Below are 22,713 nucleotides of genomic sequence, written 5' to 3'. Positions count from 1 at the left end.
TAGTTTCTGATTGACATGACGACTGTTTTTCAAAAAATAATATCAAAAAAAAAAAATGAAAAAACGACCAAGAGGCCCTACACACGACTTTCAGTTACAGTTTGCAGAACTGTAAGCCTGTTTTGTTGTAGAAGTAATAAACTTGAGAAAACTACAAATAGTGGACGATGAAAATGTAAGCACTAATCCAAATGATATAGAGCATAAGCTCTGTTCACATTGAGTTCAAGATGGCTGATGCAACTGGCAGCCGGTATTTCCAGCATATTGTTTGCAGGGTGTATTAAGATTACTCTGTAATTGTTGTAATGCTGATGCAGATGGGTTTAATGTCCAAAAACGAGTTGGTGCACGCTTTAGGTTAAACAAAAGGATTCTTAATGATTAGAACGATGGCATATCAAAAGCAACGCGTGCAAAACTTCCTAGTGGGCTAGTTACAGTTCATCCATGAGAACTCATGCACACCTGTGTGTGAGAGTGAGAGTGAGCTTAAAACAATTCACAAATTTTCAGAGAAAGTAGTATTTACAATGACTTCCCAAAATCACCACCGTATGCTGAAACATGTCCTTACAATCAGCATAGTATGATTGCCAAAAAGATTTGACTGGAATTTCATGAATCAGAATCCAAGAACCAGATGCTCACTTCACATCGAAGTATTCCTCAGGAACATAAAACTTCAACCCAACAGCCTGCAACCCAGAAAAAATATGTTTAGTAATGTTGCTAGTTGACCTAATAAGCATACAAGTGAGAACATTCAATAGAATATATTCTAAAAATAAAAAAAACAACGCCCAATAAGTACACATTAATGTGTGTTTGGAAGGGGAAAGATTCAGTACACACCTAACCTTTAACATAAAGCGTAAAGTGGTGGTCCAAAGACTTGAACCCATAACCTCAAGGTTATTAGGCCAAGTCTTAACCATTAAACCAATGGTCACCCCAATAATATGCACACTAGGGCAAAAACTCAGTTAGGTACTCTGAAAAATATTCCAACCACTTGAATTTCCAGATTAATTGAACAAATCAAGGAAAATGGTCTGTCCATTAAACGTATGAAGGTGTTTCATAAATGTGTTGGGTATATTTTTATCATAGTTCATGATAATGACAAATAAATTTACATGATTGTAATAAGATGCCTATGAGATACTACCATTAAACCAAGTTAGACCACTATAACGAGAGAATGCATGTTCATTTAAGCGAAAGTGCGGAAAATGATATATTCAATGACATCTTTAATGTGAAATTATGAAAACAATCTTGTAACATGAACAAGTTGTCATTCTCCAAACCATATTTCTACCTCCAAAAAATGTGCTTATTGAGGATACATATTGGTAATATCATCCAAAGAAGGTAAAGAGATTGTGTTAACTTTGGAGTGTAACATTGTATCAGCACACTGAAAGGCAAACTACCATTAGACAAAAGACAAGATGCATTTTGAAACACAGAATCAAAACTCAAAATGCAACAAGAAATGACAGTTTGGGCATAAAGATGATATGCATAAATCATAACATGACTGTAACAATACCTGTGCAAATTTGATGTCAGCATCACTATGGTCATCTTTTCTCCCAGCCGCATCACCAACATAAAATGATCTACAAGTGCAGAGACGAGTTTGTCAGAAGATTAATCCCATCTTCCATGGTAGGGTCACAGCCTAAACAGAAATTATATACAAGAAAGAACGGAAAATAACTGATCCATATCAATTGAAATGCCAGAGTTGAAGTGCTGCTCCATAAGATGCCACATCCCAGGCTTTGGTTTGCGGAAGGGGTCCTCTGCTTTGCCATCAGATTTACCTATTCCACAAGCTATGAAAACCTGACATGGGTGATTTCCAGTGAGCACTTCGCAAAATTTCTATAATATTTCCACCTATATAAGCAAAGAAAATGCCGGGAAAAAGAAAAAAAGGGGAGATAAGAAAAGATAAAATGACAAAACTGCTATCAAGCATAAATACAACACAAAAGAAAATACATATATTACCCTCAAGCATTAATAAAACAAAAAAGAAGATACATATAAACATACATATATTCTTAACAGTTACAACCACAGACGTATTCAACCATATTAAGAAAATAATGTTTCCACATCATAAGCACAAATTGGTTCAAAGTGCGTTTTCTACCAAGGCATACAGTGGCAAAATAAAGAGTCACCACGCAGACACTATTCAGTCTTGCTCTTTCTGAAGAAAATCATGTAGAAAATAGAAATTTTGAAGCCTTACGAAAACCCAAGCCACATAACACAGGCTGACTGATTGGGGCTATTTTTGGAGAAGAAACATAAAGGCACCACAATTAACAAAACTCGTACCACAAGAGGCGTGCAGCAAGGCAAGCCCAACCACGGAAGGTTTTTTAACCCAGGAGAAACTCAACACCAAATTGGGTGGGGATAGAGATGAGAGAAATCTATAGAGTCCGAAGAAGAAAACATTTAAGAAGCAATCGAATCTAATTCTTCAAAAAACTAAAAAATTTACAACAATATTCATGTTTTAAACAATTTGATAATTTTTGCCACTAATTGTTTGTCAAGTTTTGCAAGAGGGAAAAATTATGAATAACATCGATTGTATTGACTAAAATATGTTGCATCCATGTGATAAAAATAGATGCATGCTATTAAATTGTTTGGAGAAGTAACAAATACCATTTTTAAAGTAGGATGCTCTTACACAAATGATCCTATATCAACCAAGGATTGAAGTATAATTTCCAAGAAAGATAGCTGTGAAATACTCAGTTATATTATTTCCTTAAAATGGTCAAAACTAGTTAAATTATTAATAGATCAAAAGGAATAATATAATGACCACATTGAACCACCTGAATTGGTACAGTCACATGCTTGATAAAATTGTTGAGGCGTCCAATTTTTGAGTCCACAGCTACCTGTCTCTTATTCTTCCAGCGATCAATGTTAGATTCATTAGTGAAGATCACCTATTAAGGACAACAATGATCATGGTTATGATAAAGAAATAAGAAGAAAAAGATGGATACAAGCTAAACAAACTTGCACAACTCGATTAACCAAATGATCACAATATCTAATAACATGTCAGAATCATCTTTTCTTAGGGCCAAAATAAAATTTTCAAAGAGCTTTCAGGTATAAAAGAAGTGAACCAGCTTGTAGCCTTCAGTATACAGGCCCTGCAGCTTCTCTGGTATTGAAGGATACATAAGAGACCAAGCATCTGGACCAACTCTGAAATTAAAGTAAAATAAATTGTCAATAAATTTCTTCAGTGATGCTCAGCCCTAGGATTAACCAAATTCATGGATGCTAATGTGACTGAAAATCTTTCTTGCACTAGAATTACAGGACACCCTCCACAAAGAGTTTTTTTTTTTTTTTTTTTTTCAAACAGATAATCATTTGCCATGGTAGTACACTTGGGGAGCAGTTTGGTAATATATTTCACCTTGTGAAATAATATGTAGTGTCATTGGTTTATCATATATTGGATATTCTACATCTATAAATAAGTTTGAAAACTAATATTGCAATGAAGAAAATCATCTTCCACTGTTGTGGGGGCCGAATAATTATATACTAAGGAAAGCCAAGTTTATTTGAAGGAAAATTAGGACAAAGACGAGACGACTCTGTCCAAAGGGGTCTTGAAGCCAAATATTTAAACCGGCCATACAAAGAGCCGAGTAGGAATTGGCATACGACAGAAAGGCCAAATAAGCAATCATGCGCTGGATTAAGAGTGTGCCTGACCCCTGGGACCAGATACTAGTGTAAATAAGAGAAACATCAACCAAAGAAAGGTAAGTGTGAATAGATTAAATAACTTGAGATACAAGCAAACTTGAGATACAAGCAAACTTGAGAGCATATACTAACTTGTCCGTTGGAGTGCTAATTTCGGCACCCCGACCAGAGTGTTAATCCTTTTTCAGGTGGCAATCAGCGGATCAAGAACGTCTTACTTACAGGATCTTGGAGTATTTTCAAACCACTTCTCCACAATTGACGCCGTCTGTAGGAATACTCAAGCACATCCATGGCGAGCGTAACAGATAATCCTCCAGTTCGCTAACAACATTACGCCAAGAGATGACATCACTCCAAAAAACATGCTTGAACTGGAGAATATCACTGCACGACGGGCCTTGAACTTCGACTCAATAGCCCAGACCTCACCCTCGACATCAGTGCATGAGACAATGCAAACGATTATGGATCAAGCAAAGCAAAATGAACAGCGACTGGAAAACATGATGGCTGAGAACGAGCGCCTGCGCTAGGACTTAGCCCTAGAGATGGCAAAATCCCAACAGGCCGCATGCCAAGACCAGGGTTGACCTTCGGGAAAGAAAGATGGTCAACGACGTTGACTTCGAAAACACGATAATAACACTGATTCTGACTCACCATTCCCAGAACCCAGAAAGAAGGGACGAGTCTATTTATCCAACTCATCCGAAGGAAGTCCGTATGTACGGCACAAGCGAGGGAGAAAAAGTGATGATTCGGACGAAAAAGATAAGCATGACCCTTTTGTGCGACGAATTGCAAGGGCAGTGCTACCCAAGAAGTTCAAAGTACCATCGTTCACCCTGTATGACGGAAAATCGGACCCCACTGATCATATTCGTCATTATAAACAGGCAATGACACTGCATGCTGACGATGAAGTCCTCATGTATCGAATGTTTCCGAGCAGTCTGGGACCACTGGCCGTTAGATGGTACTATAAACTGAAGCCGGCATCAATTAAAAGCTTCCATCAACTCCAAAAGTCCTTCAGGGCAAGATTCATCACCAATGAAATCCAGCCAAAGCAAGCCGATTCTCTCTGGGCAATGCAAATTAAACCAAAAGAAACCCTTCGTGAATATTCGGCACGCTATTGGAAATGCTTTAATCTGGTAGACGATTCCTGCAATGACTCCATGGACATCACCGCCTTTAAGATGGGATTACATCCTGATAGTCCCCTCCGCAATTCGTTGAGCAGACGGCCCCCCAAAACAGTCTGGGCGTTAATGAAGAAAGTCGAAGAATATTGAAAAGTGGAAGACGATGCCCTGCGGGTCAAAGCTGAACAGAAAGCCGTTAAGACGGCTCCGCCTAAAATCGTTCAGCCGATAAGCGTCGTGCCATCAAGGAGCCCCGAACCGCGAAATCGAGCTAAACGAGACAAAAGGCGTGACTCGCGCCGATCAAATGATCAATGTTCACATCAATCGAATGAACAATATCAAGTGGATAGCAGGCACACAAGACGCTAGAACAAAAAGTACACTGAGTTGGCAGAGCCGGTCAGCAAGATTTTGTCGCAAGTTCAACACTTTCCGTTCTTTAAATGGCCGTCCAAAATGATTAGACCTCCTGATACTAGGAGAAAGGACAAGCGGTGTGAATACCACAAGGACCATAGTCATGACACCGACAGTTGTTATACACTAAAGGACCACCTGGAGAAACTGGTACAAGACGGCCAGCTAACGTAACACGTCCGAAAGAATAATCCATCGAACACGGTAGCCCTAAGGCCAGATTCACCTCCACTTGGTGTAATTCACATGATATACAGCCTGCCGTCGTCAGCCGAGATACATACAATTCAGTTACAACCTAGCCTCCAAAGGCCGATCACACCAGCAAAACGGCCCCATGAAACTAGGAGGATCAGTTTCGACGACACCGACTTAGTTGGAGTAACTCTCCCACATGTCGATCCCCTCGTCATTGAGCTACGCGTCAACAGATTCACTATTGAACGTGTTCTCATCGATCAGGGAAGCACTTCGAAAATAATGTATTACAAAACATACGTCAAACTCAGCTTCACGGACTCGGATTTGTTTCCGACCGATTACCCATTATTCGCTTCAACGCTAATCTTGAGTATCCATTGGGCAAGATCACGTTACCAGTTCAGGCGGGCACCAGATCAGTAGATGTAGAATTTCTGATCGTCAAACTTCTGTCACCATACAATCTCATCATGGGCAGAACTTGGTTGCATACAATGCAACTTATTCCAAGCACCTACCATCAATTACATCGTTTTTCGACCGAGTATGGCATTGAACAAATTCGGGGTACTCATAAATCAGCATAGGCATGCTACCCTGTTGCTGCTACAAAGAGACCAAAGGAAATGGAAGTGAATTCAATTAAAGTACCAGATCGGGAGAGCCTCGAGGACATTGGGAAGATCCCCAATGAAAAGGCAACTGAAGATTTGGATCAGATCAAAATTAATGGGACTCCTGACAAGTTCTTCATGATCAGCACTTCCATGAACGAAGTTGACAGGCACGAGCTTATATCTTTCTTACTCGGCAACCTCAACATGTTTATATGGACGCCATACGAGATGTCGGGGACGGATCCGTCTGTGGCCCAGCACTGTTTAAACGTTGATCCAAAATGTAAACCAATCATTCAAAAAAGTCGCCGGTCAGCCGCGGAGCATGCTTCTGCCTTTGTTGAGGAAGTTAACCGATTGCTTGATGCCAAGGCAATTCGAGAAGTTACCTACCCTACATGATTGTCCAATACTGTGGTTGTAAAGAAGAAGAATGGATCTTGGCGTGTTTGTGTAGATTTCATGGATTTAAACAAAGCCTGTCCCAAGGATTGTTTCCCCCTCCCTAGAATAGACCAACTCGTAGATGCAACGGCGCATCATCAACGTATGAGCTTCTTGGACGCCTACAGAGGCTATCACCAAATTGCCATGCGCCCGAAGGACCAAGAAAAGACTACATTCCTCACCCCAAGTGGAATCTATTGCTACAAAGTCATGCCTTTCGGGGCTGAAGAATGCAGAGACAACTTACCAGAGACTAGTTACTGCCATGTTCAAGGAACAGCTCAGCCACACCATGGAAGTATACATTGATGACATGGTCATCAAATCTAAGGAAAAGCACGCCCATCTAGCCGACTTGGCAGAGACATTTGACATTCTTCGAAAGTACAAAATGAAACTGAACGCCTCAAAGTGTGCATTCGGCGTAAGTTCCGGCAAATTTCTTGGCTACATTGTTAACCGCCGCAGAATAGAGGCCAACTCGAGGCTAATCACGGCAATTCTAGACCTCGACTCTCCTCGGTCGGTCAAAGAGGTTCAGAAGTTAATGGGAGCTCAACAAGTTTATCAGCCGTTCCACAGATCGTTGTCGACAATTCTTTCATACACTTCGGCAAGGTAAAGCCTTTAAATGGACTCCCGAGTGCCAGGCTGCTTTGGACAGTTTGAAAACTTACCTCCGATCAATACCACTCTGGGCAATCCCCGCGGCAGGTGATCCGCTCATTCTGTACCTAGCAGTATCTAATCGGGCGGTTAGCGTCGTACTTTTAAGGGAAGAACTCGGGAGCAGCGATCAGTTTAGCATGTAAGCAAAGCAATGGCTAACGCTGAAACACGCTATCTACCAATGGAAAAGCTCATCCTTGCTCTCGTTATGGCTGCAAGAAAATTAGGGATTGCTTGGGGTGTCCTAAATAAGTGCACTTTTTGTCTTTTTGGACTAAAAATTGAGGGAAAAAATATGAATGTTTGGGTTAACTTTTTTATTTTTTATGAAAAAATGTGTATTAAAAAATTATATAAAGAAGTGTGTAGGAGAGATAGTGTAGTACGCCATACGGATTGATAGTGCATCGACTTGGTGAATACATGGGAAAAGATTGCCTCCTTTTCGAGCTTTGATTGGACGGTGTTGTTTAGCCCGTGAGGGCCCACCACGGGTCCCCTTTTTTTAATTGGAATCGTCAATGTATAGAATTCGTCGAGTACTATATACTTGTAAAAAATCACGTTGATTGGATATTGATAGCTACCTGATCGTGTTAGTTTTTTTTGTCAACTGTTAACTATAACACCATCTAATTTTTATACAAAACTGATTTGATCATATAGTTAACGATATCCGATAGACGTGATTTTTACAGGCATATAGTACTAGACGAGTTCTACATCTTGAACAGTTCAGATTATCAAAACGGGACCCATAGTGGGCCCTCACGTGCCCAACTTTACCATCCAACTTAGTGAATGTACACATGCAATTTTTTTTCCTCCTTTCACTGAAGCTGGCCTGCGTACATTGATGGGCCAAAAAGTTGATTTGTATTTAATATTTGTATATTAATTTTTTATATTTTTTTTGGGTGAATAGTGATAACTTTTTAATTTTTTTATAACTTTTTAACTTTTTGACTTTTTTTACACTTGTCAAACCAGCCCTTAATGCATTACTTTCAGGGGCATACCATAGCGATACTAATGGACTTTCCCCACCGATCAACGCTCCGTAGCGCGGAAGCATCAGGACGCATTTCGAAATGGGCTTTGGAACTCAGCCAATATGATATCCAATTTCTGCCTAAACCTTCCATCAAGGGGCAAGTTCTCGCCGATTTTGTAGCCGAATTCACAGGATACCTCGCCGGCTTCAAATCCGATCAAATGCAACCTAAACCCAACTGGAGGATATATGTTGGAGACATTTGGCAGATGTACTGTGACTAGGGGTGGGCGTGGGTCGGTTGCGGCCACAGAACCTCCAATCCGCTATCCGTCCGCTAATCCGGCAGATGTAGATTGAGCGGATTGGTGGTTTGGCGGATGGATGCGAATCGATTTGGCGGTTTAAAATTTTATAAATTTTCAACATAATTTAACTTGTGCACTTTCTCAAAAAAAGAATAAGAAAGTATTACAGTTAATGACTTAAAAAAATATTACAATCACTGCATGTCACATCAAAAGCAAGAAAGTTTGAAACTTTTGAATATCATAATTACTGCATGCCTCATCCACATAAAGTATTACAATCTGTGGTTCTTAAAATATAAAAACAATTCAAACCACCAAAACCATGAACAGAGCACTAGTAGAGATTGTATGTCTCTGTATTGTTACATCTATATCTGTTTTTGAAAACAAAAACCAACCAGCGTATATCATATTTTCTATTTATTATTTTTAGAGATAGATTTAAAAATCAAAAAATATAGATAAATAATACGTTGATTTTTTTCAATTCAAAAAAGATATTCAAGTTGAAAATTTTTTTTTAACAGAATATTTAAACTCTTTTTTAATTGAAAATACAAACAAAATATTTAAACAAACTGAAAACACAAAGTCTTATAAATAACTAGGGGTGTTCGCGGTTTGACGGTTCGGTTGCGGCCAAAGGAATCTCAAATCCGTCATCCGTCCGCCAGATTGACGGATTGGAGAAAATCAATCCGCAACCGTCCGCTCGTCATCACGCATCCGTCCATAATGCGGCAGATTGATTCGGGTCTGTTGGTTTTGGCGGATCGGTATATCCGCTGCTCACCCCTAACTGTGACAGGTCATCCAACCAACGTGGCAGTGGAGCAGGCATAGTAATCATAACCCCAGAAGGAGCAATAATCGAGTAGGCGGTCAAACTGAGCTTCAATGCATCAAACAATGAGACCAAATACGAAGTATTGTTAACCGACTTATGGAATGCACTTCACCTTAGTGCACGGCGGCTGCTTGTTTTTTGTGACTCAAAATTAGTCATCAACCAGGTAAAAATGACCGCATGGCAGCCTACATGAAAACGGCGAATTCCTTACTCGCAAAATTCGACCACCATGAATTGAATCAAATAACCTGGGATTAGAACACGCATGCGGATGCCCTAGCTTGCCTAGCCTCTGCCATCGATTCAGAAATCAAACGGACAATTGAAGTGGGATTTGATCTTGAGCCGAGCATTGCCTCTTCTGAACCAGGTCAGATTAACATCATTGAATCAGGTCCAAGTTGGATGGATCCCATTACTGTATTCCTTTCCTCAAAGCAACTCCCAATAGATAAGAAAGAAGCCCCCAAACTGTGAAATAAAGCCCTGCGATACTATTTGGATCCGCATGGAAAGCTCTACAAAAAATCCCTTTCCGGACCGTATTTAGAATGCGTTCATCCAGACAAAATTGAGGAACTCTTGACTGAAATACACGAAGGTGGCTGCAGCGCCCATTTTGGAGGACGCTCATTGGCCCATCGAGTTGTAACACAAGGGTATTATTGGCCAACCATGCAAACAGATGCTGAGAGCCATGTCAAGAAATACGAACAATGCCAGAAGTTTTCCCCTTTAACTCATCTTCCTGCCGAGGAGTTAAGCTCTATCACTAGTTCTTGGTCGTTTGCTCAATGGGGACTTGATATCATCAAACAATTACGACAGGCTCTAGGGAACAAGCGATTCCTGATTGTTGCAACAGATTATTTTACAAAATGGATCAAAGCAGAGGCGTTAACACGTACTCAAGATGTCGATGTAAAGCGTTTCGTATGGAAAAACATCATAACACGATTCGGCATACCAAGAGCACTTGTCTCGGACAACGGTACCCAATTTGATTGTGGCATCTACCGAGAATTATGCAACGCGTATGGTATCAGACCATACTTTTCCTCACCGGCCTATCCACAAAGCAATGGTTAAGCTGAGTCCTCCACTAAAATCATCTTGGATGGCATCAAGAAAAAATTGGAAAAAGCTAAAGGTAGATGGGTCGAAGAGTTGCCTAGTGTATTGTGGGCTCATCGCACTACTCCAAGGCAATCCATTGGGAAAACGCCGTTCGCTTTGTGCTTTGGAACCCAGGCAATTCTCTCCCTGGAAATCGGCCTACCCACACTGAAATCCAAGGTTTTTGACTTGGGCCATAATGACATGATGTTGGCCTTAGACTTGACTCTGATTGAAGAACGTCGAGATCGTGCCTTAACATGCACAACGCAGCATCAGCAACTCCTCGCTAAATCATACAATCAGTGCGTACAGTTGCGTCGCTATACACCTGGAGAACTGGTCCTCAAGAAAGTATTACCTGCTATCAAGAAACCAGCAGACGAAAAATTAGGCCCCAACCGGGACGACCCTTATCAGGTTGATTCAATCACCGGAACATGGGCGTATTGGCCCAAAGACATGGCTGGGAGAAGTTTGTCACGCCCCTGGAATTCCACACAGTTGTGTAAATTTTATCATTAAGCCAACCTGTACGGCATGCTAACTTGCTTCGAATTTTCGGTGATGTATGAACTTTCGCTAATATGTATGTATTTCTTTTAAATTCCTCAATGCAATTCCCTTTCTTATCCCAGTCTTGTTAATAATGGTTTGACAACGAATACAAGACGACTCCGAATCCGGAGCCTCATCTGTGGTTGCCACGTTTGGGCCGAATAAGCCTCCGAATTCGAAACGCCCTTCATGGATGTCACGATTGGCCAACAGTAAAAGACTCTGAATTTGGAGCCCCATCCGTGGTTGCCACATTTGGGCTGAATAAGCCTCCGAATTCAGAGCGCCCTTCGTGGATGTCACGATTGGCCAACACTAAGAGACTCCAAATTCGGAGCCTTATCCGTGGATGCCACATTTGGGCCAAATAATCCTCCGAATTTGGAACGCCCTTCGTGGATGTCACAATTGGCCAACTCAGTCCCTTCCGTGGATGTCACATTCGGGTAGAATAATCTTCCGAATTTGGAGCACCTTTCATTAATAACCACAAATGGTCGAATAATCCTCCAAATTCGGAAGGACCAAATTTGGCAATATAATGGTATGGATCAGTGTACGATTACCACAAACAAAAACAAACATTAATCGAAACAATATAGAAAAATGTTTATTTCATTAAATAAAGCCTAAATACATGACTTTCGACAAACTTAAAGGGTACAATGCATATCGACATATAAATTTATTCAGCACCCTTTTCATCATCGATCTTCTCGACATTATAAGCTTCGAAGGGAAACTTGTAATTCCAATAGAGGTAACGATGAGTTGATACCCGCAGCCTGCAGTGCCTTAGTCTACCCATGCTTAAATTCACGATTTTCGCACCAACAGACGTCCTCAGCTAACTTTTCTTTCGTCTTATCGATACCAATTTCTCGGCCATCAAAAAAGCCTTCATTGTAGGCCTTCGTTCTTATTGCTTCTCTTGCGAACATGCTCGCCATATCTCGGTCGGCAATGGCATGATCTAAAAGCCACTAGTTTACCCTTTCTGCCACAATCGGGTTAACTTGACTTGCCGACTACGTTTCAAAAGTTTTTGCCTTTTTTAATTCATTCTCGACTTTTTCTGCACGTTCCAAGCTTCAAATGCGGTTGTCTTTCTGCTATATCTCCCTTCATGCGGTACGAAGACGCATACCGATGTCATAAAAGGTGTATAGACCCCTCACCGCTCCATGGACGCCCTCCCGAAAAACTTTGTAGTCAGGCCGACCGATCATCGATTACTGGACCTCCGGCGAAAAAATCTGTCTAGCAAACTCGACTGTTACATTTGGATCGCGGACGATCGAATCCGCTTCAGTCATCAGTTTATTCCCAACGAAAACCAAAACGCTCAACGGGCGTAAAGCTCTGCTCGGCTCACTTCGCACAACACTCTGACCACCGGTTTCACCCTCGTTGCTGCACCCCATCCCTAAGAGACTTCACTGCGTCACTTCTTCTGGGGGATCTACTTCGACGTCTAGGCGATCGACGTCTCTCCCTCCCCTCTGCTGCTACATCCCTCGTTCTTTGAGCTTCGCTTCCAGTAACGCGATGCATTTCAGCGTCTAGTTCAGCCAAACTTCTTGCTTCTCTTTTACTATTGAAGAACAACCTCTGCGACATCTATGGTCCAACTCACGTTTCTGTTCTTCCTCCAATTATTGATTATTGTCATCTATGCCAGATTCATTCCACAACACCCGCAGCTTCTTAAATACTAAATACCTCGTTCATTAATTACGAATGCAGCATTTCCGATGAGCCCAGCAGTTAACCTCGCGTCTGTAGCAAGGTTTGAAATATGTCCAAATTGACACATGTTATTCGGCATTGGAACGGTATGCCCAAATAGGGCAAGGGCGTCACTATAATCGGCATCTGATGATATAGCCGAATGATAATACATTACCTCATCTGGCCAGACATTCAGGCATCTGATGATATGTTAACCCCGCGTCTGTAGCAAGGTTTGAAATATGTCCAAATTGACACATGTTATTCGGCGTTGTAACGGTATGCCCAAATGAGGCAAGGGTGTCACTATAATCGGCATCTGATAGTATAGCCGAATGATAATACATTACCTCATTTGGCCAGACGTTTAGCTTTGAGCCGAATATTTTATTCACCAGTTACAACCTGCAAGGGACACAAGTTATTCGGCATTAACTTGTCCAACCTGGCAAATTATTGAGCTCGACATACAATTTTATAGCCGAATTGAGCTGTGTTTTATTTTGACTAACTCAAATTAGTTATCACCTACTGGCATTGCACTCTCAAATTAGCACACAGAAAATAGACAAAAAGACAATTTTCATTAATAAATTGAGTACAATCAGTCATCATTTTACGCATGAAAATTGCCTTACAAAATCTACAAAAAATTACATACAAGAAAATACTAATCAAAAAGCAAAATTACACAACTACTTATTCCTCCGGGTCAGACTCCAGCGGCTCAACCTCTAGCTGCTTATATGGAATTGGCTGCTCCAATACCAAATTAGCGGCCACCAGAGCTCTGAGTCAGCCATGTTTGAATCCCCGATTCTCAAATTTGGGTACTTCCTCCACACATTTTTCCAAGGCAGCATCCTCACCGCCATTTAACGCTTTGGAAACCTCAGAGTCGACAATTTCTTTCGCCTTCTTCTATTTTTCCAAATCGGCCTCCAACTTCACAATCGCTTCCTTCGCTAACTTTAACGCTTCTTCACTAACGTTCGCTCTATCCTCGGCGGCTATCTTGAGAAGATTTGAGCGTTTAGCCTTCTCTTCCTCGGCATTGGCCCCTTGCTCGCTCTTCCACTGCCTTCTTGGCTTCAGAGTCAGCCCTAAGAGATGTCACCGCCAGTTTGGCCAATGTCTATTTAGCCTTGCCCTTTTCGGTTTCAATTTTGGCTTGAAGTAAGCCGATTTGCTCACCGGCATCATAATGACGCTAACTGATCTCTGCGATCCTGCCCGCCGTCTAAAGAAAAGCACACGTTAGTTAATCGGCATTATTTAACAAAAAATAAAATAAAATAATATACGTGAAGTACATACCAATACCGCCGACTGAGCAACTAGCGCTATCAACACCACGTCCGGCTCTACACAGAACGCAACCCTGTCTACCAACAAGGATATCGACAAGGCCACACTTAGGGCCACAATAGGGTCCTTTAAAGCCGATGCGTCAGCCGAAACCAGCGTGTTCTTTATTTTAGGTTAGATAATAAACGACGCCGTTATATCCTGCGGTTCATCCATACGTGGCCGTTTATCGACTAAGTCTTTTAAGGAATCGGCTCTAACCTCGGCAGGGCGTTTTTCCCCCCCTCTGTTCGACCAATCGATTGTTCGATTGCTCAATGGCCGACTTATCCACAATGGTGGTGTTTGGGAAGCAAGTTCCCAAATTTTTTTCTCATTTTTTCCACTAAAAGACAAAAGTTAACCAAAAAAAACACATCCAAACAAAATATCACATCCAACCCCATAATCATTTCACTTTTTCTCTCACAAACATCACATCCAATCACATAAAAACCCAACTATCTTCCCAAACACCAAAAATTTTTTATCTCATAAAAACCTACATCTAATAAAATCTACATAAAAACTCACTTCCCAAACACCATCAATAACTTGCTCCGTTTCTTCAACAAGAGCTGGAGAAGTTTTAACCTCAACTGGAGCCAGAGAAAGAGAACCAGTCTGAATAGGCGGTGGGGGCTCAGGCCTAGCAACCTCAACCCTTCTTCGAGCCGCCAATCTTCTCGACGTTCTTTCTTCTGGCCATCTGTGAAAGCGACTCCCTGGCCATGTTTTCAGGATCCGTGCCGGGAAGATCTAAATTGGTGAAAATATCGTCTTCCAACAATATGTCAACCCGGCCTGAAGTGGACAGGGAGTTAATGCCGACTTCCTCAAAAGCCAAGTTGAGAGTCGCGTCGACTTCCTACAAATCGGCCTCGTTTGGTTCGACGATCGGATCACGGACTTCACCTTGCTCCAAATCCGAATCTCCAACACCAATTCCCCCAAGGTTCTTATAGTTCAGGAAAATGAGTGCCGTGAGCTGTTGTTCGCCCTTCGAAATCGGAATGTGATCCGCAGCCGAAAAAGTGGCATATGTAGGTTCGTATCGCAACAGCATATGGGTGGTTCGCCCTTGTTTTTGAAGGTTGGGACGGCCAAAAAATTCTAGGCGGTTTTGGCTTGTTGAAGCACAACGTCGTCGGCCGAAGCAAAGTACTTTCTTCAAATTGTTACCTGCACAAACTGAAACGATTAGTACATGGGATTTTCGGCATTTTAACGGTATGCCCAAATGAGGCAAGGGCATCACTATAATCCGCATCTGATGATATATTTGAATGATAATACATTACCTCATTTGGCCAGACGTTTAGCTTTGAATCGAATATTTTATTCACAAGTTGCAACCTATAAGGGACACATGTTATTCGACGTGTAATGGTATGCCCAAATGAGACAAGGGCATCACTATAATCGCCATCTGATTATATAGCCGAATGATAATACATTACCTCAATGGCCAAACATTTAGCTTTGAGCCGAATGAACGTATAAGAAATGCGTGGAAAAAATGGGACTACACGGCCACCTGGTTCGCGTTTTTATCTAGGCACAAGATCTAGATGATCTTTACCCCCACCGAATTCCCAGTTGCCTCGAACAACGACCATGACATCATCAACATGCTTGCCAGAGCTGGCAAGCATAGTCACTAAATAATGGCCAGTGTCCTTAGCCCTAAGAAAGTAGTGTCCCTGCCGACCAGAGGATTTGGCCAAAGCATAACAATGTCGAATAGCATGAATTCCAAGATTAAGCCTAAGTCGGCGGGTTTAATTCTACTATTCCCATTATAATTCGATAAAAGTTTACGTTAGGTTGAGAAAGGAATAGATCCCAATAGCGAAGGACGGCCCTCAAAAACAAGTGAAGGGGAAAACGGCCTCCGCCCTCAGTGATTGACAGAAGAGGAAAGATGATCGTACTTGCATCAGTCCTCTCCATGTTAACTACGCTCTCTGTCACGAGTGACAAATGGACGTCGTCAGGAATAAAAAAATGGCATCGAAAAGCGGAAACACGATCCGCAGAAAGAAGGGCTTTCAAATGTTTCACCATCCGAGCCAAAATAGAAAGTACTCTAAACTAAAAACAAACAAGGAAATAGGAGTTGGAATGAAGAAGAGAAGAACTTATAAGGAGCAGAGAGGACAATGGGGAACGGATAAAAGTTGCAGAGGTCGTGAAATGAAAGAGAGATGTTAAGAGGCAACCACGAAGCCTTGCGTATTCAAAAAAAATACATTCGAAGGGACAACACAATTTCAAATCGCATTAATGAACGACGCGTACGAAGGGACGGGAAATTATAATGATTTCTAAAGCGTGGACATTCTGACGCTTCAATATTAGAAGGAGTGCAAGTGCCATATTTTTGACTTTCCAGGTTTAAAACCAAACATGCCGACTAATTATTGTTAGTTGGATGTTTGGGGGGCAATTGTGGGGGCCGAACAATTATATACTAAGGAAAGCCAAATTCATTTGAAGGAAAATCAGGACAAAGACAAGTCGGCTCTGTCCAAAGGGGTCCTGAAGCCAAATATTTAAATCGGCAATACAAGGAGCCAAGTAGGAATTGGCATACTACAGAAAGGCCGAATAAGCAATCATGCACTGGATTAAGAGTGGGCCCGACCTCTGGGACCAGATACTAGTATAAATAAGAGGAACATCAACCTAAGAAAGGTATGTGAGAATAGATTAAATAACTTGAGATAGAAGCAAACTTGAGAGCATATACTAACTTGTCCATCGGAGTGCTAATTCCAGCACTCCCAACCAGAGTGTTAATCCTTTTTCAGGTGGCAATCAGAGGATCAAGAACGTCTTACAGGACCTTAGAGTATTTCCAAACCACTTCTCCACAACTGTCAATATAAGTCTTTAAATTAATTCATTCAAACAAATTATTGATAATCCAATTCAAATAAGAATCAGTCCAAAATACCAATTGTTTATTTTCTCAACGGATACTTTAATTAATCTTTCTGCTTTACTTGGTTCAATTAGGTATCACCTGAAATACTTCCTAGAATAAGCAATACATGGCATGTCAGAGTATCATCTAATACTAAAGCCTACTTTTTAAAGTATGCGTTGCCACAATTTAAATTTATAAAATTTCAGAGTAACTCATTTATCATTATAAATAATCATACCTTTTCACAGACGTATTCACAAGACACCCATCAAAATCAAATGCAGCAATTTTTTCTGAATCACGAAGGCCATCGTCCTATGAAAAGTAAACAAATCAACAACATGCAACCAACTTCAGATCCGTTGTCAATGCAGAACATTACCAATGTGAATGTCATCAACGTGTCAATTGAGTAGTCACCAAAATCAATCAGGACGCAAAACTTGAAATAGAGGTTCAAAAAGAAGGCCAACACTAAAGAAAATGTATTCTCATCAAAGTTCTTTCCCATAAGCATAAAGGTATGACATTGTTTGTGACCTTTGGTACAATACATAACACGTGACAGAAAGAATCACACAGAGGATTTCTTGACTACCTTTTTTGCCCAAATGATTATGCGATCAAACCAAAACTAGAGTTCTTTGCAAACAAATAGCACTTCTAAACCTTATTCTTGACTTATCCAGTAACAACCTGCAGCTTAAAAAACCATTCGTTAATAATCCATCCATCTCACCCGTTCAAGGAATATGACTGTCTGAAATGCCTTCCACTTTGGTAATAATGTCGCATCCTGAATCAGAAAATAATTGAATAAAAAGAAGAAAAAATCTTGGTAAGATGTAAATATACATGACCAAGTCAAGATTTCTATGAAAAAATAATTGCCCCAATGTAGTACTGCCGCTTTAGAATTTTACTGTGATAGAAAAAAGAAAAGAAAAAACTGCCAATACATGGGATCCTATATAGAGATTACAAATACAAAAATGTTCCAGGATAGATCATACCTTATACTTATCCTTGGTATCAGAAATTGAAAAGGATATGTTTGGCTCAGCTACTTCAGTAGGTGTAGACAACTAGGTGCAATTTAATGCAAAATAAATTAATTAAATGATTATACTTCACAGTAAAAAGGTACACTAAGAACATTGAGAATATAACTGTAAATACGACAAGGCTATGTTATAGGAACAATAACATTTCACTAAAAGCTAAACTATTATTAGGTCAGCTGCTTTTTTATAGACGGTCCTGTTAACTAACAGTGCAACATGTTAACCAATTATACCAGGATTCAGGAGTTCAAGTCCTAAGGCATGACATAACATAACCTCCCAGATCATCAAAGTTGTTTGTCCCACCATCTTGGGTGGATCTACTTTGAAAAGCCTTAGACATGAGAAAGAGGCCTCTACAAGAAGACTGACTTTGACCAAACCATGTGTCACCTCGCAAGGCATATCACAGATAACCCATTGCAGCTCCTTAGTATGACTCCCAAGAGTAATGGTCCAACTGAGCCATCCTCTTTCTCTCTCTCTCTCCACCATTATTCCTAGAGGGCCCAGAATTTTTCCACATCACCAATGACAACCCACTGTTACCACCACGTTCAAGATCAAGAAGAAGATGTTCACAACATGACACATAAGGATATGATAACTATTAAGAGTAATTTTTGTCAATATTATGAGGTTCTTGTTAATGCGATCAACAGTTTCCTCATATTCAATAAAAATGGTTGTATTGGAACTCATTACTAGTTCGTTTTGACTTCTGTGTGAACAAGAAGCTTGGGAGCTTTGGCGCTTTGTTCTTTTGCAGCTTGTTTTCCATTTGGGTGTTTCCAAAGGATCACACTTCAATGTCCACATTATCCCCTTTCAATATTTATTTGTAAAATTACCAAATGAATGGGTAAAGATCCAAAACATTTGAAAAAAACAAAAACAAAGAAAAGGGGTCCAAAGCCAAACCACCCAACAGCTAAGGTGGCTTTCTCCACAGAGCAAATAAATATATAAACTTCCATGAATTTTAGGTAGGATTATCCTAGACTTAGACATTGCATATCACAAAAAACAAACCTATCAACTAGAAGACTTAAAGAGTTGTCATCAGAATACTAAGCCACCACACAAATGCATCCGCATACCTTTGTTTTCTTTGAACTCTTATCTTCCAGGTCATCATTTTCACCTTCATCTGTTTTATGAACCTGTTAATGGAGAAATGTAAGTCATGATCATAGACAAATAACTTTATAGTGAAGAGCTTGGTATTGACCGATTTCTTCACCCTCGGTTGCTTAGAAATTCTCTCTTTGCTTCCTTCAATAGCATCTTCATCTCCCATGGCAACCTAAAATGTAGCAATATTTTGTTATATATTCTAATAAAATACACAATGAATACATAATACAGTTGTATATTTATAATAATAAAAAAAAATTAAAAAAAAACACAATTAGTACACATTAATGTATGTTTACGAGGGGAAAGATTGGATACACACATAACTAGGGTTGGACATAAGGTTATCTGACCCGCGAGAAACGCCCAATCTGAACCGCCCACACCTATTTGGGCGGGTTTCGCATAATCGTTAGGGTTGGATGCAGGTTAAGATTTTCCTATTTTGCGGGTTGCGGATTTTACCCGCATTTGCATACATTGTTTAGCTTATATTTTTTTGCAAAGTGAATGTCAGTCAATTGACTAATCCTAGCCTGTGTTTATGATTTGTTTCCTTCTGCACGTAAATTGGATAAATAGGTTGTAATTTATTTGGGATAAATCATTTGAAAAATAATGATTTCATGATAAGAAATATGTGATTTTATAGTCCAAAATAATATTTAAAAAATTGGGGGAAAGACCCAAAAAGAATATTTAAAAAATGGAAAAAAAAAAAACAAGCCCAACAATAAAATTTGAAAGGAAAAGCCTAATCCACAACCCGTCCACAATTACCCGCATATCCGCAAACCCTATCCGCACAACTGCAATCCGCACTGCGAGCGGTTGCAAGTTTAATTTTCTCCAAACCGTAGACATGCGGGCAAGTCCAAACCGCAAACCAAACAGTCAAAACCGATCCACGAGCACCCCTACACCTAACCTTTAGCATAATGCAATATAATATAAATTATACTTAAGACATCAGTCGCATAGCATCTCTGGGAATGTTTATACAAGTAACAACCATATAAGCATTAATCCCACACTTCCTATACATTGATCTTTTGGGTTGGATCCCTCCTAAAGACCAATCACACATTTATTTCATGCCACCAAAAAAATAAAAACAAAAACCCTTAAAACAATGTTGTTTAGTATACAACTAGTTCAACAAAATCTTTAAAACTCCTTAACGCTCTCCTTTAACTCTGCTCAACATCACAATCTTAAAAAAGTCTGCAATCACTTTTTTTTCTTTCTTATTTTCTTCTTTTGCAACTGTCATCAAATTTTGTATGGGCAACATAAAACATTTCTCATTCTAGGCCATAAATTCAAAATTGTAGCCAGTAGTTTAGAAGTAGTTGCCTTAAAAGATAGGCAGCAAAGCTATTAGATTTAGAATCCAAATGGTGTGATTTTTAGATAAATAGGTCTTCAAGCCCCCTAGTAGCATATGGTAGAACATAATCAGCGCTAATTAGTAATTACACAACTAAAGGACTTCACCGACAACATGGTTGAAAGCTTTCCAAGTTACTGTTTTCAATACTTACCAAAAACAATATACACGAGGACAGCAAAAGAACAACAAGATTTATGCACACTCTTGAAATTTAGATCAGCAAGTGAACAATGAAGAAATTACAATCGTTAACACTTAAATTGGCAAGTTACAAGCATAGATATTAGCCGAATTTAGGTTCAAATTCTCAATTTCCTATTTTTCTTTTTCAAGGATAAAGTTGATAAACAAGTTGGGAGTAAAATTCAAGAAAATTCATTTTTCTTTTAATCAAGAGACATATTTCTCTATCCCCGCCATAGAATCTCATATTACATTAACTGGTATAACCTAGAAGATGGTTAAAAAAGTAAAACATCTGTCACCTGGACACCAACTAGGTTTATAGTAAATCCTAACTACCCAGTTATGGCATGGTATCTATCTAGCAGCAATGTATCAACCATAGGCACCTGCATTACTTTTTGTTCCTCAACCAAGTTAGAGTTTCAGTTATCCAACCAACTAGGGCTAGAATTTCATCACCTACCTTTTCTGTAGAGAGAGCACTTTCATCAAGCAATTTCTTCAAATTTTCCTGATCACCACTCTGTAAAATCACATCAAAAAAAAAAAAAAAATTAAAAGCGGAAATAAACTCTAAAATGAAACAGTGAATTAGCATAACCAATCGAACCAACCTTCAGCGAAGAGAACCCTTTGATCGCCTCTGGTGAGGCAATCGACTCCGATTTCATGGGAAAGCAGTTCAAGTGGTGCCATTTGGTCATGTCGAACCCTCGCTCGTCTCTGCTCACTGAACCCAACCTCAAAGCATTCGCGTCGATCTTCTTCGAGCATTTCTTGCATGAAGAACGACCCGACTTCGCATACTCCGCTACGACCTTCGATGATGCCATTGAAGAAAACTCCAATCGGATTATGAACCTAGGGTTTTTCGGGACGACGAATAGGGTTGAAAGGACGGAGCTACGGTGGAATGCACGGAGATTGGAGACTATAAGCATGAGCGATTCATCAGATGTTGATGGGAAATTCTAGGGTGTTTCATAGGGTTCCGAGTACAAAAGAACTGAGGGTCAACATTTTCCCGCCATTTTTGGTGAGCCGAGATGCAGTCAGCGAAGTGGGGTTACAGTTGGTTCTAATCCCAACAAAGTTGAATCTCATGTGGCAATGAAGAAAAAGAAAAAAAGAAAAAAAAGGCAAATTACAAAGATTTAGTTAAATTACAGTTATTTTTGAGGTTTTGAAAATTATAAGTATTATATTTTTATAACAAATTGTTTCATAATTTGTTATGTAAATATAATCTTTAGGAATATCTGTAATTTTACAAAATCTCGAAAGATATATCTAATTTGCCACAAAAAAAAAAAATTAACCAAATATTCCTGGATTGATCTGATTTTTTCGTACGTGAAGTCAGGCAATTTTCTATAGAGTTATGCTCAGATCTCAAATGATTTACTACATATTTTACTAAATTTATTGTATGGATGTAAAATTCATACAAATTATATGTGTGTTATCCTATATTTTTTGATAAAATATTTAATAATTCATTTAGAATTTATAACATTTTTCATGCTCGGATCTTAAATAATTTACTAAATTTATTGTATGGATGTAAAATACATACAAATTAAGGCTCTGTTTGGTTGTGATTTGTAATCAATTTTCTACACGTGTGTTTGAGTATGATGTTTGGTTATGGTTTTGAAATCAATTTTCCACACTCTCTGGAGAGAACTCTGATGCACAGGCCGCGTTTTTTGTCAAAATTTTGCCTGAGGAAGTCCACCCGGAAGACCACTCGGATGTCCTTGGGGACGTCCACCCGAATGTCCTCTGAATTCTTTTTTTTTTTTTTTTGGC

The 22,713-nt window shown here is 39.8% G+C and overlaps 1 protein-coding gene across 5 annotated transcripts; it reads right to left on the bottom strand.

Moving 5' to 3' along the window:
- Positions 1-361: 361 nt before the first annotated feature.
- LOC114289682 (phosphoesterase) lies at positions 362-22,037 on the bottom strand. Of its 5 annotated transcripts, none has more exons than XR_014338745.1 (12): positions 21,516-22,028; positions 21,365-21,424; positions 19,417-19,491; positions 19,286-19,348; positions 18,135-18,206; positions 17,861-17,917; positions 17,360-17,436; positions 3,180-3,261; positions 2,877-2,993; positions 1,730-1,911; positions 1,559-1,628; positions 362-698 (listed from the first exon to the last, which is right to left on the bottom strand). XR_014338745.1 is itself a non-coding variant. In XM_082884175.1 (12 exons), the coding sequence occupies exons 1-12, from the start codon at positions 21,840-21,842 to the stop codon at positions 648-650; spliced, it is 1,179 nt and encodes a 392-aa protein (XP_082740301.1). In that variant the 5' UTR covers positions 21,843-22,037; the 3' UTR covers positions 362-647. The 5 variants fall into 5 exon arrangements, 4 of the variants coding, with proteins under 4 accessions (XP_082740301.1, XP_082740302.1, XP_082740303.1 ...); XM_082884175.1 differs by having other exon boundaries at positions 1,730-1,857; positions 21,516-22,037; XM_082884176.1 differs by having other exon boundaries at positions 1,730-1,857; positions 19,429-19,491; positions 21,516-22,020.
- Positions 22,038-22,713: the final 676 nt, after the last annotated feature.

This window comes from Camellia sinensis, chromosome 8 (assembly GCF_055761805.1).
Source record: "Camellia sinensis isolate YWXY chromosome 8, ASM5576180v1, whole genome shotgun sequence".
NCBI classification, from domain to species: Eukaryota; Viridiplantae; Streptophyta; class Magnoliopsida; order Ericales; family Theaceae; genus Camellia; species Camellia sinensis.
Note: the sequence above shows the minus strand (reverse complement) of the source record. Positions and strands in the feature narration are given on the sequence as shown.